Source organism: Haliaeetus albicilla, chromosome 13 (assembly GCF_947461875.1).
Source record: "Haliaeetus albicilla chromosome 13, bHalAlb1.1, whole genome shotgun sequence".
NCBI classification, from domain to species: Eukaryota; Metazoa; Chordata; class Aves; order Accipitriformes; family Accipitridae; genus Haliaeetus; species Haliaeetus albicilla.
In genome coordinates, this window is record NC_091495.1 from 31,517,502 (window position 1) to 31,536,227 (window position 18,726).

At 38.1% G+C, this 18,726-nt stretch overlaps 1 protein-coding gene across 3 annotated transcripts in view; it reads left to right on the plus strand.

The window, feature by feature from the left end:
• HEATR1 (HEAT repeat containing 1) overlaps positions 1–18,277 on the plus strand; it is a 39,443-nt gene extending 21,166 nt beyond the window's left edge. The window contains exons 24-45 of one of the 3 annotated variants that reach the window (XM_069800679.1): positions 571–702; positions 1,117–1,223; positions 2,320–2,463; positions 3,239–3,357; positions 3,625–3,746; positions 5,203–5,331; positions 6,722–6,952; positions 7,703–7,829; positions 8,953–9,122; positions 9,763–9,809; positions 10,641–10,764; positions 11,619–11,759; positions 11,976–12,265; positions 13,047–13,197; positions 13,717–13,875; positions 14,611–14,745; positions 15,005–15,109; positions 15,204–15,372; positions 16,124–16,278; positions 16,650–16,808; positions 17,530–17,638; positions 18,058–18,277. In XM_069800679.1, coding sequence (XP_069656780.1) covers positions 571–702; positions 1,117–1,223; positions 2,320–2,463; positions 3,239–3,357; positions 3,625–3,746; positions 5,203–5,331; positions 6,722–6,952; positions 7,703–7,829; positions 8,953–9,122; positions 9,763–9,809; positions 10,641–10,764; positions 11,619–11,759; positions 11,976–12,265; positions 13,047–13,197; positions 13,717–13,875; positions 14,611–14,745; positions 15,005–15,109; positions 15,204–15,372; positions 16,124–16,278; positions 16,650–16,808; positions 17,530–17,638; positions 18,058–18,146 — 3,114 coding nt within the window. In that variant the 3' untranslated portion in view covers positions 18,147–18,277. Of the gene's footprint in view, positions 1–570; positions 703–1,116; positions 1,224–2,319; positions 2,464–3,238; positions 3,358–3,624; positions 3,747–5,202; positions 5,332–6,721; positions 6,953–7,702; positions 7,830–8,952; positions 9,123–9,762; positions 9,810–10,640; positions 10,765–11,618; positions 11,760–11,975; positions 12,266–13,046; positions 13,198–13,716; positions 13,876–14,610; positions 14,746–15,004; positions 15,110–15,203; positions 15,373–15,526; positions 15,631–16,123; positions 16,279–16,649; positions 16,809–17,529; positions 17,639–18,057 lie in introns of those variants that run through there. The other 2 variants (XM_069800680.1, XR_011327532.1) reach the window with 2 other exon arrangements.
• The last annotated feature ends 449 nt before the right edge of the window (positions 18,278–18,726 follow it).

An 18,726-nucleotide genomic window follows, 5' to 3' on the forward strand; every position in this document is an offset into this window, starting at 1 on the left:
CTTACCAGGAGCAGAAATTGCTGCTTGCTTTATTTTTGCATTTTGACAAGTACAGAATAGAAGTATTGTTGTATTTTCATGCAGATGAATACCTGTATCATTACCTGCAGATACTACTGTTCCACTGTCCTTAGTTTTTGTCAGTCAGGCAGGAGCTTTACTTCATGTTTTTCTTCTGAGGGAAAATTGTCAAGAAAATAGAGCAGGTGAGAAATAGTCTCATCCGAAGGAGGCTACAAATTCAGGCCTTCTATTAGCCAGGCATTAGCATATACTTACCGAAGGCTAGCAACAGCAAGTTTTTTCCCCCCAACAGGCAAGCTGTGTGAAAAATTTTGGGAATTGGTATATCTGATGGATATTTCAGAAGTATGTGCTTTGCATCTAAGGATTCCTGGATATCTACAAATACGTAGTTAATATGCATATTTTTACAATATATGTTCATACTAACGTGTGTGTGATTGGGTGTGTCATACATAATCTGACATACCTAAGTTCCATAGCTTGTGATTTTGTTAACCTTTTACAGTAAACCTCTCTGCATCCTTTCTTTTTTCCCTTTTGTAGATCACTAAACCATTCTTTGCAGCTGTGTCAGATGGAATGGTGCAACAGAAGCTATTAAAAGTATTGTTTGACTTACTGTTAAACTGTAAGAACCCACTTTGTGCCCAGACAATTAGCAGTGTGTTTAAAGGGGTAAGTAACAAACTCCAAAACACAGAAATATGTTCAAGCATGTTGCGGTGGTTCTATGTTGCTACATTCAGTAACACTCGTCATTTGTACCATTCGTAGCATGAAAGGAATCGGAAACTATTTGTCATGTAATATAACTGTGCTAATGGCATGAAAAGTTTGTTAAATGACTGCTTTTAGAAGGTATTTCTTTAAAAGCCATGCATCAGTTGTTTACTATACTATGTGAATGAATTCAGCAGAAGTCACTTCTTTCTGCTGTGCTGATTTTCATTTTCTGGGATATGACTTGAATATGTGGATTATGTACTCATATGTGCATGAAAGGGATGCGTTTTAAAAGAAAGGAGGGGGCATAGATGTGCGATACAACACTTTTTTTATTGGTACTCGCATTATTGTTCTTTGTTTCAGATTTCAGTGTGTGCTGAGCAGATTGTCAGAGAACTGGAGCCTCCTGAGAAGACCAAAAGTCTGGCCACTGTTCAGCAAACTAGAAGGCAGAAAATGCAGCAACAAAGGTAAAATAACTAGAAACCCAAAAACGTTATCTGTACAGTTGGAAAATGCCACTTGTTTTACTACATTGCATCGTTTGTATTGAAAGCATAAGCATTTATTTCTTCTTTTCCCCTGCACAGTAAAATAACTCTGAGCTACTTTGGCAAGAGAAAGCCAGCTCATATTGCTGTTTGAGAACTGATGGAACTATAGTCAAAATTTTTAAAAAACAACAAAAAAAACAAACAGTAGCTTTAATGTTGACATTTGCTTTTATAGAATCTGCCTTGACACAGTTGAACAAGATTCATTTTTGTAGGTATTAAACTTGGTTACTAATAAAGATGTATGGACAAATTACATACACGTGGCTGAAGCCTACAGATGCTCATCAAAATGTTTCTGTTAGTTGACTGATAAACAGTATTTTCTTTCAGTTAAAATGTTGATATATTAATTAATTTTTAGATCTCTTCGTCTTGTTTCTTCTCTCCACTCTCCTAAGGAAGGAGCTGTTTTGTTGACTACTTATTCTCTTTAAGCATCGGCTGTCAGCCGTTGTTGAAACAGGTTATTGAGTTGGTTTTCTTGACCTAGAATAGCTGTTCTTATTTTCCTTCACTTGACCATTTTTAACAATCATCACCCATTAGATCGATCCATCTGTAAACTGTGTCTGTCAGAGTTTATAAACACACATGCTTGCACACACCCCCCCATCACCTGCATAGTCAGTGGTTAGACAACGAGTAGTTCTGAAGATGCAAATTTCCTGGATGGCAAGGAGATCAGCATTTGGACAGTTATTTGGTAATAGATCTTATTATTTTTCCACAGAAGTCTGCTTCATTGTGTAGAATTTTTGTATACACTGAAGGCATGCTATGCTTGCTTGTTTTTTCAAGTTTGATCTGGATTTTCTGTTGGTTGCTTAAAATGTGTTGCTGCTTCAATCAAAAGCCCAGACATTGCCATCTCTCCCAGGAGAAGCAGTAAAAGATCCTACTATGTGAAAGAAAAATTTTCTTTTTTTACTTATGTGTGTGTTTGTTCCCTGAAACACTGTACTATTTTCTTTGCAAATGCATATCCTGTTTATTTGTCTTATCTTTTTAGAAAGCCTCAAGATGCAGAATTGGCACCGGAAACGAGCCAATTCAGCTGGCAGAGGGTTATGCTTATTCTGGAATTACTGCAGCATAAGAAGAAACTTAGACGACCACAGGCATTGGTACCTGCGCTTTTTAACCTGCTGAGCCGGTAATCGTGCCTCCATAACACATGAGTCCTTAAGCGTTCTCTTCAGCAGCAGACGCTGTAAAGCGTTAAAATAGGGGCTGCTTTCTCTCTGCTTTGTTGCCATGTTTTGTAGCTTAGCTTGCCTTTTTTACTTGAACTTCTTTTAAGTAAATCAGATGAGGGGAACAGGAAGTTGTTACGACTTTTTGGCCCTTTAAACAATGTGATGGGCTTTTTAAGATTATTACCTGTTGTGTAGCTTATGTGAAGACTTTGTTTCTCAGGTGGAGGGCTTGAGATTGCTAAGAAGGATGACACCTGTGCTAAAACTGGCACAATTGACAGGACTTGTGTCTTCTGCAGAGCTATTATAATAATACTCTAAGCTTTAAAATTCCTCCCAAAACATTGTGGAACAGCCTTCATCCAGTGCAACCTAAGAAAACTATTGCTTTTCCTGCCAGCCCTGTCTGCAGGCACTTAGGAAAGTTTACATATTAATTGGGTATTTTTCCTTTTTTCCTTATGACTTGCCTTTACATAGACTGGCAATCATATTTCATGTAATCATCTTATACTTTTGACAGTGCTTTGATAAATGTTTCTTATTAGACCAGGTGATGTATTTGAAAACAAAAAAGAAGAGACAATTTTTGGCAAGCACTTTTTAGAAGCCTCAATTTAGAACTTCTGTAGAATGAAGATTGCAGTTTTTTATTTGTATCTTAAAATGCAGCTTGGTCACTTGTTTTTCTGTCTCCTTTTTCATTCTCTGTTTTTTTTCCTGAATGTATAGGTGTCTGGAACCTATGGCATCAGAAGAAGAAAATATGGAATATACAAAGCAGCTAATCCTCAGCTGCCTGCTAAGCATCTGTCAGAAACTGTCTTCAGATGGCAGCAAGATCCCAGCAGGTAAAAATTGCCAGACTCGTTTCTTGGTACTTCTCTCACCAGTACAGCATTAAAACACTGGTCTTTAACTTTTTTCTTCTCTCAGTCTACGCTGTATTGTTGAAGAGAGATAGGTTCCTCTATAGGGCATAAAAGTTTGCCTTCTTAATCATTTCTTGGTGATCCCTTAGGTATGGTTTGCAAATTGAAACCAGTGCTTGAGTGTACTGTTTATTCCTACGTGGTTGACCGTTAAAGTGTTAAGCAGTGAATATTTTTTACTTGCAGATATCCTTGACAAAGAAAAATTCAACGTGGAAGTGATAGTTCAGTGCATCAGGATTTCTAAAATGCCTCAGACACACCACCATGCACTGCTTCTCCTTGGTGCTGTTGCTGGCATGTTTCCCGTAAGTAGTATCTGAAATGTATGTGTCGGCTCTTCTCTAGAGGTCCCAAATATTGTGAAGAGTGAAGAACGTACAGAGCTTTCTGTGAGGAGAAACTTTCTGAAAGGAGCAAGAGGCAAAATTTATAGGTTCCCTGCTCTTTTAGGACTTTCTGTTCCATTTTACTTGAAAACAAACCTCTGTCTTGATGCTTTGGTCACTAGTCATTTATGACTTGCAGTGAAGTGTATTAGAAACCAAAGAAGCTTTCTGACAACAGCCATGCCTCACCTTCCCGCTGTGGTCAAAGTTCTCATGCATTGTTTCTTCTTTCCCCTGCTTTTTTATATACATGAGAGAAAACATCTAGCCCGATAGCACATGTATTCTTACGAGTTCCTATCTTGTACAACACTGAGAAGTGTAGTTGTAGTTGATGATAAAACGAGATTGGTCTGATTTTAATCGACCGAGAAAAAGACCTTTTCTGCTATGGATTGAAATTTGACTGTACGCACACTCTTCTAAGATCATTTTGCTTTGAAACTATAAGAGCTGCAAAATGTATCCAGATGTATCAAACTCAGTACTTTCTCCTCATGTTTGGAAGGATAGCATTTTTCCCAAAAGGCAGAAGTGGAATGTTTTTTGACAAATCTGTGGAGGATTTGGCTTTTTTAATGTTGGGTTGTTTTTCTTTGTCGCCATCTTACTGCCATCACCTGCTATAGGACTCAGCTTTTATTCTACATTAATATTGGTTCTTACAAGATTTTCAAGGTCAGAATACAATGAAATATTTTGTATGAGTCTCATCTCTCTTTTTAAATCTAGAACACTCCATCAGTTCACTAAAACTGAATAAAAAATGTGCCCATAACTTCTTGCTCTAAGTTCTGGCAAAATCTAGGAAACTAACTCTTGAGCTAGGTGACACCTCTAATCCAGCCCTCTTAATTACTGTGATTGCAGTCTAGCCCCCAAAAAAGCCCAAAATTAAAATGACCGTGGTTGGTTTCCATTGTATGATTGTAGATATTGCAGATGTTTTACAGATATAAGAAGGGTGGGTGGGAAAGTTACAAAAATCACTGGAATCTGTGCCACACTCAAATTTGTGTTTCTGCAAATCTCCCCATGGCTGATTTTACTTGTCATATTACTATGGCACTGAGTTGAAGAATACAAGGTACTTCATCAGACTAAATTCTCAATTTCCACTGTTTAATTACTTGCTTAGAGGTTTATCTTGGTTTCTAAATAATACTTAGAACTCTAACAATAACATAGTAAGTAGCTCTACAGGACACTATACATTTAAAATTAGCTTAGTGGAGATTTTGGAAGATACTAATGATTCTCATTTTCTTTTATAGGAATCTAGTGGCATTTGTGGGAATGAGAAATGCCTTAAGGTGTAATATGCAGAGCAGCACAGTTCAAAAAATAAACTAATCTAATCTGTCTTCTTTTCCAGGATAAGGTTCTCCATAACATTATGCCCATTTTTACATTCATGGGAGCAAATGTCTTGCGTCTGGATGATACTTACACGTTCCAAGTAATTAATAAGACAGTGCAGATGGTTATTCCTGCTCTTATACAGGTAAATTTGTCTACTTAATGGAAAGGAACAAGTGAACAATAAGATTATTAATTAAGTAGAGTAAATGGTGTAGAATATCAGTGGTAGAATAAGTTGTAGCCTATTCTAGGATTATTTTTAGATAAATATTATATTATATATAACTATATTAACAGACTACTCCTCATCTGACCAACTAGCATCACACTACTGCTTCTTTTTAATCTTATGAGCTCCTGCACTTTATAAATGGTTTAGCCAAAACAGTACAACAACTGGACCTAAGGAGGACCTGAAGCATACTTTAAGTTCAGGTTTTTCATCATAAAAATAGTAGGCAAGTTCAGTAGAAGAACCACTGGAAATACAAAGGAGGTTATTAGTCCTATAATAGTATGTCATGGTCATATCAATAGTAGACATGGTCTGAAGGAAGTGGAAAGGTAAAATAAATATTTGACAAATGCTTTTATTCTTTCAGCTGGTGTTTGTGTGGGTTTTCTTGTTTTTGTCTGGACATCTTAGATAAATGGTTATAAATCAAAATAAAAATACATCATTGTTTTTCAAAGGGGACATTTTTTCTTCAGTCAGATTTCACTTGCACCTAATAAATCTTAAATTCTAGAGTCATTTGTAGATTTAAACATGAAAAATGCCGTACAGATTTCCTATATAAAAATGAATTGGGGAAGAAAAAATTTCTTCTTCTAACAGTGGGCTGGGGATTTCCCAGTGTATTTTTTAATGATATGTATACACATTTTGTATCCTCTTGCAGATCTCTGTTAGAGAAACCAGGTTGTTGTCTCTCTCTCTCCTTTTTTTTTTTTTTTTTATTTAAAACCTTTCATAGCAGCTATCATAAGTTTCTGTGACAAATTATTTCTGGCACACAGTCATTACATGTGAGGAGAGCCTAATGTTACTTACCTGAGATCATGTAGCCTACTTGTATTATTTTTACCAGGACCTTGAATCCAAGACCCTAACTATCAGGCTTACAGGCAAAGTTTTCAGAAGGATGTGGCATTGCTTTCCTTTGAAAATGTCCTCCTTGTTTCAGCTGATGCCAAGTAACTTTTTTCTTTTCTTTTTTTCTTTTTTTTCTTTTTTCCTTCTTTTTTCTTTTTCTTTTTTCCTTTTTCTTTTTTTCTTTTTTCTCTTTTCTTTTTTCATTTTTTTCTTTTTTTTTGTTTAATTTTATTTGAAGAATCTTCTTTAAACACTGAAAAGGAACTGTGTGATTGAAAACTGTTTATTTTGGAGCACTTATATTTTCCTTGAGATGATGTTTCGGTAATGCTGTTATCAGGCACGTAGTGCTTTCTCTCATTTTCTGAATTTACAAGAAAGAACTTACACCCATCTGTGATAATCTGTTTGAACTGCTGTACCTGTTTGTACACAGGCTGAAGACAGTGATTTGTCAGAGTCCTCGGGAAGTGTGGAAGAGGTGGTGATAAAGATCATCCGTGTGTTTGTGGATGCCTTGCCCCATGTGCCGGAGCACCGCCGCCTGCCAATCCTGGCCCAGCTGATCACTACGGTGGGAGGAGACAAGTTCCTCTGGGTTCTCCTGGTGCTGCTGTTTGAGCAGTACGTGACCAAAACTGTGACTGCGACATCAAGCACAGACAAGGTTAGAAGACTAGTGGGGTCAACTTCATGGTCGTGCCTTTAAGAAGGTGCAAGATAAGCCCCTAGGTTATGCTAAAAAAAGTAGTGAGCTCTGAGCTTGTGCTACAGCAGAACCTGATGGTGATGTCAACTACGATTGGCATTGCAGATACAATACTGGTTTGTCCTAGAGCCTGAACCATAAATGAGATCATATTGTACAGCAATCCTTGACCTGAAGAGCTGATAATCTAATTATGAAGTGCTTCAATATTTTTAAAGTTGGTTGTGGTTTTTTTTTCCTTTAACTGTTTGTGAAACATGACATGGTTTAGTGGGCATGGTGGTGTTGGGTTGACGGTTGGACTCAAATGATCTTAAAGATCTTTTCCAACGTAAACGATTCTGTGATTCTGTGATACTGGTCTTCCTGTACAGACCAAGATAAAAACCCTATTATGTTTTTGTGTAGACAGGCCCTCGGGTTAGGTGAAAGCATGGATTATGGGGAAAACTAGAAGAATTATTAAAGGAACATTGGTGAGAAGATGCAGTCTTTGCTGTAGCAATTTAATCTCTTTCTACAACCTTTGGAACTAGGTTCTCTCCAAGATCTTGCTGCTATTACCTTTGGTGTTAATCCTGGCAGTATCCAGCTCACCACAGCATTTTCACAAAATCACTGAGGAGTTTTTGAGTCTTTTTTATCGTTACTAGTAATTTTTTTTTAATTCTTGATTTATTTATTTTTTTATTTCTAAACCGTAAACAGGATGCTGTTCTGGAAGCAGACACTGAATTTTGGATTTCCATCTGTTGTGAATTTAATGTACATTCTCAGTTCCAGAGCATGATGAAAATAATCCAGTACTTGACAGAGCTGCCAGAGAACAAAGAAGGTAACCACAAAACAGAGCCAGCAAATGCATGTAAACCTTCCTATTACAAGGGACAAGGGATAATGGTTTTAAACTAAAAGAAGGTAGATTTAGACAAAATATAAGGAAAACATTTTTTACGATGAGGGTGGTGAAACTCTGGCACAGGTTGTCCAGAGAGGTGGTAGATGCCCCATCCCTGGAAATATTCAAGGTGAGGTTGGACGAGGCTCTGAGCAACCTGATCTAGTTGAAGATGTCCCTGCTCATTGCAGGAAGGTTGGACTAGATGACCTTTAAAGGTCACTTCCAACCCAAACCATTCTGTGATTCTATTACTCCTCTAGGGATAGAGGGGATACCTAATATCTAAGGGATACCAAATTACTCTAATGAATTTTTTTTTTAATAAAATGGCTAAGATATGTGATTACTTTTTTTTTAATCCTTTTAATTATAGATTAATTTGAGCACTTAGAATCAGACAATAGTTCTCATTTAGAAGGTACAGTAAATCATTTAGTTGAAATAAAAAGCTATTATTCATAGCAGACAAGATCACAGGGACTACCAATAATTTCTGGTTTTTTTCAAGGTTTCATTTCTTTCTACTACAGTATAGTGGAGCAATAATTAAACAATATGTTTTAATACTTTCCCAGTCTGTTATTTCAAAGAGCATTGGGGAAGGTGTGTGAGGGTTGTTTGTTTCTTTTTAAGTTAGGACTTGCTGTATTTGTTGTTTGAATACATTTTCTCAGCCAGGAAGGACCAGGTCATGACACTGAAAGCAGTTTTCCCAAATATGTGACACACAATGTATATGGTCCTGCCTCAAACGTCTCTTGTGTTTGTAGCCAGTGTACCACCATAGCTTTAGCACCAACAAAAAGGAAGATTCTTCACGTAAAAATGATCAGGTGGAATGGTAGTGAAATGGCACTACTTCTTTTGAGGCTGCTGAAATGAAAAAATTATTTCCTGTGGTATGTCAGAGCATCTTTTTTGGAACTTTGACACAATTTTGGATACCACAGAATGACTATCCTTGATAGGCATCTGACTGTAATTTTACTTTGTTTCTGTCATCGAAATCAAATGTCTTTTTCTCTTGGCTACAAATTTGTTTTGTGAATGTTTTCAGCAGATGATCCTGGGCCAAAAACGTCAAGAATATGCAAGACAAAGCTAAAAAATCAGGATGGGCAGCTCTTTAATGTGGAGTCTCACTCAGACAAACAACTTCGGCATTTCAAATTCTTGTCAGTCTCCTTCATGTCACAACTTTTATCTTCTCAGAGTTTTGTGAAAAAGGTAATAATGGCAGATTGCTTTTAAACTGATCACATTAAGTAATTGTGCCATACTGTAATAGATGAGGTTTAATTTGCTTTTTAGTACAGCTTTATATTCAAAGGGGATCTGTCCAGTGTATCTTGCTGACACGTTTATTGACACAGTTTTGAAACCTCTCAGTAATGTTAATTATTTTTTAATAAGGCTTTTCCAGATAGACTCTGTTTGTGTGATCAATGAATAGGTAACAAACTGAAATTCTGGTCCCAGTGGATTCCCACCGGCTTTATGGAGTCTGGTTTTTCACTCGCAGTCTGTATAACTCCAAGTTTGGTGTGGGACTCATGCTATTAACTCTGAAAAGACAAAATAAATGTTACCAATTTTAGGCTGCAGGTCTAGCTGGAAGTAGTTCCCAGTTTTTCAACTGAATATCATCCACCAGCATGAAATGTGTTCGCTACTGTGACTGCATTGCCCAAGATTCTCAGATTTTCTTGTAGAATGATGGCTTAAGTGCAGCTGCAGGGAACTCATCATTACCATGTTAGTGGACACTTTCATTCAGAACAAACAAATTTGTGTGTACTGGGATATTAACTTAATGAGGGGATGTAAGTTTCACACTTAGAGTTTTCATTCTTCCTTTTCAAACCAGATAGTTGAATGTGAAAAAACAGAAGAGCTGCAGAAGTTGGAACAGAGGTATGATTTAAATCTGCTCACTCCTCCTATTTCTAGCTTTTACTGCAACCTGGGAACATTTTTTAAGTGTAGTCCCATTAGAGTATTTTTGCCAAGGTTACTTTTAATGTAGTCCTTGGCAAGAAGCTGTATTTATTATATGCAAGTTATTTGTGTTTTGTTATGGTTTGCCTTTTTTTTATATATATATGATGAAGTTTTTTATTTCTGAAAGATTGCTCTAACCAATATCCACTCCTTCTGTATTTCTGATAGTGCTTATTTACATACGTGGCCATAACTATTATGCTATTGATGAAGAAGTCTCTCAAAGAATTCCAGATTTTTAGCAAAACATACCGCTTCATTTGTAGGAAAAAAAAAAATCATTAATCACAGGCACCCCTGTACTGGTGTAAGAAAATTACCAGTAATCACAGATCACAGTTGTAGTCATTGGGCTATAACAGCCAATGATGCAAAAATGAGGGTTTCTTTTGCAGAGGCTTAACTTTTATGTTTGTTCTAAGTGAAAAAGGGTGTAGGATTTATTTTGTGTTCCTTAAATGCTCATTTTTACAGATTGTTTTTGTTGTGAAGTAGAGTTCTCAAGTAGAACTACTGTTGTATGTAGATGCTAATTTTGGGGGTACCAGGTAGGCTTCTTTAATGTGCACAACTGTCCTTATTGCCATAGCTTTTTGTTAGTACGTAGATGTGATCTGCTAGTCTCTCCATTGGGTGTTTCATTTTCTTTTATTAATGCTGTTTCATGAAATTTTATGCTTTCCAGTAATAGTCAACTTCTTTAGTGTCCTTGTTACTTACTAAAAGATGCTTCGTTCTGTCTAGGCTATTAGAAGAAGTTCTTCACTATATAAACACTGTGGCATCTTCAGTGGAAGGAAACGTGGACAAGCCAACAGCCAAATTTTGGAGGGTTCTGCTTAACAAATCCTATGATATGCTGGATAAAGTATGTCTCATTAGCCGTCATGTTAGCAGTGGGACATTTCTGCTTTTGCTTATTCATATGATTATAACCTTTGTAGGATTTCTTCTTGGATTAGGACTAATCTTTATTGGATGGTCTGCAACCTGGTGCATCATTGTTTTAACTCATCTAACAACTTTAATAACTACAGCTAACAGTTTAGACAGAACAACCAGAGGGGAAAAAAAATCAGGAATGCTTGTTTCTTCTAGTCAGTATTCTGCTGGCTGGAAGCAGTCATTTCACTGTCTGTCTGGTGGAGAAGAATGGCTCTTGGCAGCATTTCTCACTGTTAACTCATAAAATGATTTAAGTAATGCTAATGGAACTGTTGTATACTTCTACTTGGAGAAAAAAATCCTGATGCTTTTCTTTCTAATCACTTTCTGATCAGAAGAATATTTGTAGAACTGGACTGGCTATCTCATTGCATGTTGTTGAGCAGTCTTTTCACAGCTTGGTTTGTTTTGGGATTTTTTGTGCCTGTGAAGCATATTCCAGTTGTCATGATGTACATGCACCAAGCACTACCAGAAGTATTTTAGGGTAAGGACGGATAGCTTACCAGTGTAGACAAAAGGAATTGCTGAGGAAATCTCGAAGCAAGTGGATAATGGCTGGTTAGCAGCCAGTGGACATACATTAAGTACTGTAACTGGAACCTGCTTCATTCTTTTGCTTGCATCAGATAAAGCATTGCTAGCCTGTCCTCTGCTCTTTGATCCTGAAACCCATGTAGGAAGTTGAAGAGAGTTTGCCTGTCTTATTTGGAGCCTACTATGTCACAGTGCATGGAAGAGGATTTATGGTATTGTTTTGTTTGTGTTTTCTTGTAGGTCAATGCCTTACTGCCAACAGAAACCTTCATCCCTGTAATTAGGGGACTAATGATGAATCAGCTCCCATCTGTAAGACGTAAGGCAATGGACCTTTTGAACAATAAGGTGCAGCAGCGCACAAAGTGGCAGAAGAGCCAGGTGAGGCAAAGTGGTTAAACTCTGTTCCTTTAGCAGAAGTACCCAGAGAGAGATTGATGTAGAAGTGGTTTGCTCTATGTAAAGACGTCAAGTACCAGTGCCAAGTCTGGCAGGCAGCTCTTGAGTTGTGAGACGTAGGCTACCTGCCCCTAGTTACCTTGCAGGTTCTGAGTTTCTAATTATATGTCTAATGTGTGTGTTCTCTTGTCCTCTTAGATCCAGCAGCTCTTGGAGCTAGTTCCTGAGCTTATTGCTATTGTGCAGTGTAAAAGAAAGGAGGAAGAGGAGGAGCAAGCTATCAACAGGCAGACTGCTTTGTTCAGCCTCAAGCTACTCTGCAAAGGTTTTGGCACAGAAAATCCAGTGCCATTTGTACCTGTTCTGAAAACTGCCATCGATCTAATTTCTTCAGAGAAGGAGGAAAAGAATGTGATGGGAAGTGCTTTGCTTTGTATAGCTGAGGTCACCTGTACACTGAAAGCCCAAGCAATACCTCAGCTTCCAAGGTACTGTTGGGTTCTTTTTAACACAACCAGCTGCAGCAGGCATTAGTTATACTAAAATACATTACTGAAGGAATGTTGATGGAGGCCCAGTGGAACTCTGCCCATGTGTGTGTTTCGTGTAGATAAAAATAATGGTATTTGCTGTGCTTGAAGGTGTTTCCTGGTTGTAGAACAAAGAAGCTAGTGCAGAAATTGTAAGTTTTATAATCAGTAGAGTTCCCTCTGGAGTCTGCTACTGTGAACAGAGAGGCAATCTTGATGGCTTTAGGGAAGTCAGACCATGTTCTCTATTTTTACTGTAGAACAGATTGCATTTAAAACCATAACAGTACAGTTGGAAACCCTGCATGCTACATTATTTTATTCTCCCTATGCAAGAATTCAAGCATCTTACTTGTTGCTTTTAAGACTGCTTTATCTCATTACAAATACAAGTTTCTTATTGTCATTAAATCTTTAAACTACTAGGCTTTGAGCAACCTGGTCTAGTGAAAGTTGTCCCTGCCTGTGGCAGGGTGGTTGGACTAGATGATCTTTAAAGATCCCTTCTGACCCAAATCATTCTATGATTCTGTGATTCTAAACCCAATACCCTTCATTAGCTTCGAAAAAACGAAATGCAGCAGAAGAGCCCAGAACACTGAGTCTTCTCAAATACACATGTAAAAATTGATGTGAAAATTGTCCCTGCAGGCTTAAGAGGTGGATTTGTGTGATTGGAGAAGTGCCTCCTAATGGTCAGTGGTTTCACCTTTCTCTATTTATGCTTGGTTATTCACAGGCTGATGCCAGCACTGTTGAAGACTTTAAAAAATAAGAAGGAGCTGGTCTCCAATGAGATTTACTTGCTGAGTGCTGTCACTGCTCTGCTGAAGGTTGCAGAAACATTACCACACTTCCTTAGTCCTTATCTTTTGGATTGCTTGCTGCAGGTGAGCTCTCTGACTCCTACAGATATGTAAAGGGGGACAGGATCTGCCCAGTTCCTAGAAGAAGCTACAGAGGTAGTTTTTTCTCCCTCAAACAAGTAGGAATGTGTGCCGTTCATGTGGAAGGTCGTAACGTATTACCCTTCTACTCACCTTCTTACACAAATAACTAAGATACAGAATAGAAGAGCTGTCTCCTACTCCTCCGATAGGTTGTAGTTTGCCTCTTTGGAAAGGGAGATGAATCCTGAAGGATCATTCTGTAATATCCATGATCTCATCAAATGTGTACCTAACAGCTCTAGTTAGGGTAATTCTAACACCCTGCTGTTGACACGCGCATTTTTTCAGTGTTTGTCTTCTGAAGACAGTGAAGCTCTCTACACAGACATCTTAATTGTAAGGTGTTCCAGGTGGCGCAAACAGCAAAATTCTCATCTGCCGCTTGCAACATTCAACTACTGTATAATAAGTTCTTGAGTTGTTTTAAGTATGCCTAACTTCTGTTGGATTTCCTGATAGGTTGTCCGCTTGGAAAAGATTGTGGTCGAGTTTGGTCCTTCTTCCCAGATAAGCTTACGCGTAACATCATTGAAAACTATCCTCGCTACAAGGCTTGCTCCTCGAATACTCTTGCCTGCAATTACAAAGTGTTACAGTGAAGTGGCAAATACCCGGAAGGTAAGGATTTTTTTCATTCGTTTGCATTGTGATTAAAAAGAAAGGAAGGAAAAAAAGAAACAAGAAGTGCAAAATTTGGCTCATTTGTCCCGGCTGTGTCCCCTCCCAACCTCTTGCCCACCACCAGCCTACTCACTGGGGCAGCAGAGTGAGAAACAAAGAAAGTCTTACACTGTGCAAGCACTGTTCAGTAATAGCTAAAACACCGGTGTGTTATCAGTGTTGTTTTGTTCACAAATCTAGAACACCACCTTCTGAGCAGCTATGAAGAAAATTAACTCCATCCCAGCCAAACCTAGCACAGTCTTTATATTATCTCTATTTTCTTTTGTACCACAGTGGTGGCTCAGGAAAGTTGACTTGGGAGAAATGCACCAGTTTAATGTCCTTAGTGCATTAGATGATGAATGCTTGAGAGATCATCGCATTCATAAAGGCCTTGATTTATCTGCTAGGAACACGAGTCATAATTTTCATCTGGGCTTTGCTCCTGTCTCATAGGCGCCAACCTTTCAGACTTAACTGGTACCTCCAGTATTGGAGAGGGGAGACCAAGCTCTTCTCAGGAATGCAACTAACTTAAGCCCCCAAAAAGTACATGAAGAAGGTTATTTATTTTATCGACAATATTTTAATGAGTGAATGTGTGAAGTGCAAAAATCCAATTCCTTTATGTTTCTCGGTTACTGTCAATATCACAGTTGCCTTTGCATTGCTTTGCTTTTGTTTTGGCAGAACTGCCTGCGTCCCCTTATGAACATTTTGAAGGAGCACATTGTTGGTATGGAGAAGGAGCACCTGATCTCCCATCAGTCTGAGCTGACGGCATTTTTCATGAAAGCCCTGGACTTCCGAACAGAGCATGCCGAGGTGGCTTGTTTAGGGGGATGAACAGCAGCAGCTCAACCTCTACATGCTAATTCTATCTGTTGTTTTAAAAAATATTAGTGGTTTCCATTGCATATGTGCTCTGAAATTCTGGGTATCAAATATTCTGTTCTGGAATTGTTCTTGGTGTAGAAAACATTATGGTTAGGTATTTAGTCTAAAACAGACAAAATGAAAATGTGCTTTGAAAGCTCAAATTCTTACATTTCAAACTTGGAATTATGTTTTCTCATTTTTCTAGGATGATTTAGAGGAAGTTGGTAAGACAGAGGCTTACGTTATTGATTGTCTAATAAGTATGGTTATGAAACTTTCTGAGGCTTCTTTTAGACCCCTCTTCTTCAAGGTAAGAAATTTAACTATAATTCATCTGCATCAGCATATTTTGTATTTTCCAGTGCATAGACACAGGAAAGAGCTAATCTGCCTTTCACTTTCAGCTCTTTGATTGGTCCAAAACAGAGTCTACCCTAAAAGACAGACTGCTGACATTCCACCGAATAGCAGACTGCATTGCAGACAAGCTCAAGGGTCTCTTCAACCTGTTTGCTGGTCACTTAGTGAAGCCATTTGCCGAGACACTGAACCAGGTCAACATTTCTAAAACTGGTAAGTTTTTAATTACGAACTACAGAGAGGCACTGGCAGGCTAACTCTAATTGCTGAAAGAGGTTAATTATAATGGCTGAAAGTTTAGTCTTACAGGATTTACTTCACAGCACATACCTCTCATTTCTCTCTTTCTTTTTCTCTCATAAATAAGGCATCTTTCTTATTCTGACGGAACCAAAGGACATTTTTCATCCATGGGCTCTGGGCTGCCAGTACAAAGTTGAGACCACATGAAAATTTTCAATGTCAGTCCCAGTGAGTTCCATGAGAATGAAATTGTGTGGAAGGAGGGTGACTTGTTTCTGTTGGGGCTTTTTTCTTTTTTTTTTTTTTTTTCATTCACTGACTTCTCTTATATGCTGCCAGTGTATTCAGACTCCTCTGCTTTCTTAGCAACAATAGGTATTACTTTTTTGTATGGGGAACTATTTGCCCATCCCATTTGTAGTGACCTGAAGAAATTCTCCATATCCACAGGTATGGCCAAGCACTTTTCCTATAGCCTGTGGCTATTCTCTTTTGTCCCCAGCTCACCGTGAACGGCAGTGGCAGACCTGCGAGGGCCTTAGCTAAAAGCCAGATAACATATTGCATCCACTTTGTTCTTCTGACTGATGAGTACATAACTGCTATGTAGTACATCCTTTAGCTATATTCACAAACTAACGACGTTTCTGTCTTGTGGAGAAGTTTTGTATTTTCTTTTTTTTTGATTATTTTTTTTTCCTTCTCCTTGACTCATATGTAGATGAAGCTTTCTTTGACTCTGAGAATAACACAGAAAAGAGCTGTCTACTGTTGCAATTCACCATGGACTGTCTGCACAAGCTCTTCCTGTTTGACACCCAGAAGTTCCTCAGTAAGGAAAGAGCAGAAACCTTGATGATGCCTCTGGTTGATCAGGTATTGACAAACACAAAAAAACAATTCATAGCTGATTTTTTTTTTCTCATCTGAAAGATTTATTTTTTTTAACTATCAGGCCTCAATCCTCTCCCTTAACAAAAAGGGAGGAATTAATTCATTGTCTTTGGCCTATATACAGTATTAACTGCTTTGCCTAAGGCACTGAATTATTAATTTTTTTATCCTCTTTCTAAACCATCTTCATTCCATAAGGTTCATGCATGTTGTTGAGCTCTTGCGCACCAGTGCACTTCCGCTGATGCTCTTTGACATAACTGTTGAGTACCTGAAAGCCAAAGCTAGAAGAAGTGCTTTTGGCTGGGTTTATCTGAGCCTGGATCTGTTTGACAAGCTTTTTACTTCCACAGCTAGAAAATATGCTTGGAGGAGATGAGAAGTTCCAGGAAAGAGTGACAGCACACCTGATACCCTGCATAGCTCAGTTTTCAGTGGCAATGGCAGATGATTCTCTTTGGAAACCACTGAACTACCACATCCTGCTGAAAATGAGGCACACTTCTCCTAAGGTTGGGAACTATGAGAATTTGAACTGGTTTTCTTTGTTGCGTTAGAAAATGGGAACAGTGCCTCAAAAACCAGAAGTGGATTAGCCAAGTCATTGCTAAAATACTAGCCTAAATTAAAATACCGATATTGTACGATGCTACTCCCAAGTTCTAGAGAGACGTATACTACGTGGCCTTCTGCTCTTACTGTAAGCAGTCAACAGTCCACATGTGCATATCTTCCATACTGTGTGGTTTGGGTTTTTTAAAGATTTGGTAGCTGTTGGAATAAGAGAAACTTACTAATAAGAGAAAGAAAGGGGCACTTTAGACAGGGAAGTGGAAGGTAGGTTTTTTTGTCAACCTTCAGACCTGTTTATTATATAGAGTTTTGTCAAGACTCTCCTGTTTGACAGGTTGTATGTATTCAGGGGGAGTACCTGGTTTTTCATTGTACTGAGCTAAGTCCTTCTGATACAGTAGAACAGAGTGGCATTGTAACAGGAAGTTAAAGACCATTATAATCAAGTAAATTCCAGCAACATACCTGCTTCTTCCAACCTGTTTTTCCTTTAATATTACCTTAACCCAGATGTTGAGGTTTAAATTAGCTTAAAACTAATTCCCTTCAGTAGGGAAAGCTAGTTTACAAACTTATACAGAAAGAAGGCAGAAGCAGGGAGAAAACAGGGAACTATACTGTAATGTTCATTTCCTTAAAAAGATTATTGTTTTGGTTTAGGTCCGATTTGCTGCTCTGCTTGCTTTGGTAGAAGTTGCACAGAAACTGAAGGAGAACTACCTGGTCCTGCTACCAGAATCTATTCCGTTCTTAGCTGAGCTCATGGAAGGTAATGTTCTAAAGTGGCATTAGTGAAGGCAGACAACTGGCCTATGACCAAAAAAGAATAAGGGCCACTTATTTCAAAGATTCATCGAGGATGATTGCTATAAATCTTACAAATTGACATATGGTAGCTTAAACTGTGCAGGATGCAAACTGAAATGGATTGTATCCAACACACTCCTAAAGTTCAGTTAAATTATGGTTGTTTCTTCAGTGCACATGTGCACATATCCCCAGTTGCATGTTTTAGATCAGTATTACAGTAGAAATAATTTGCCTAAGTCCTGAGTCAGTGCCAAAATATTTTTAATGACTATTTCATACCTGGTGTTTGAAGACAGTTCTAGCCTTGACAAGTGATGAAGCATTCTTAGGGTAGCTTTGTAATTACTATTCCACTTAATTCCTGCTTTCTTCTTTTAGATGAATGTGAAGAAGTTGAACAGCAATGTCAAAAGACAATTCAACAACTGGAAGTCATTTTGGGAGAACCACTCCAAAGCTACTTCTAAATTTATCCCCTTTGTTTTCATATTTTGTCTGATCGTGTTAGTTTCACACATGCAAGTGTTACAGGCAAACTGTGTCATACTAATTTTTATCAGAGCTAAGATCTTAACTTTTTAATAAAATATTGTAAGAATCTGGCTTTATCATTTCTGGATAGTTAGGGGACTTTTCCTTAACTGCTCTTTTCTTAACAGTGCAAAACTGGAGCAAGCTGTAAGAAGTCTGATAGCTGAGCACAAACAGAGTGACAACATGCAAGACTTGCTGAATTCCACTGTGCTTGGAGTATGCAGTTACTGTCCCCACAGAAGGGCCGTCATGCTACAATGTAAGCATGGTACTCGCTGGTGGACCCATGCACCGCAATCCTGATAATCTGCTTTTCTGTCATTTTCAGGGAAGTAAAGTCACTGAAGATACTGAAAAAGAAGTTACAAAAACTAGGATTCTTATAGGAGCTAAAGCTGGTTTTTAGTCTTTAAAGACTGCTACTGATTAGCTTCTTATTCACCTGAAGATCAAGAATAAATTCTTTGCTATGTTAATGAATTTACCAAAAAACTCACCACCTGTTTTGCACCA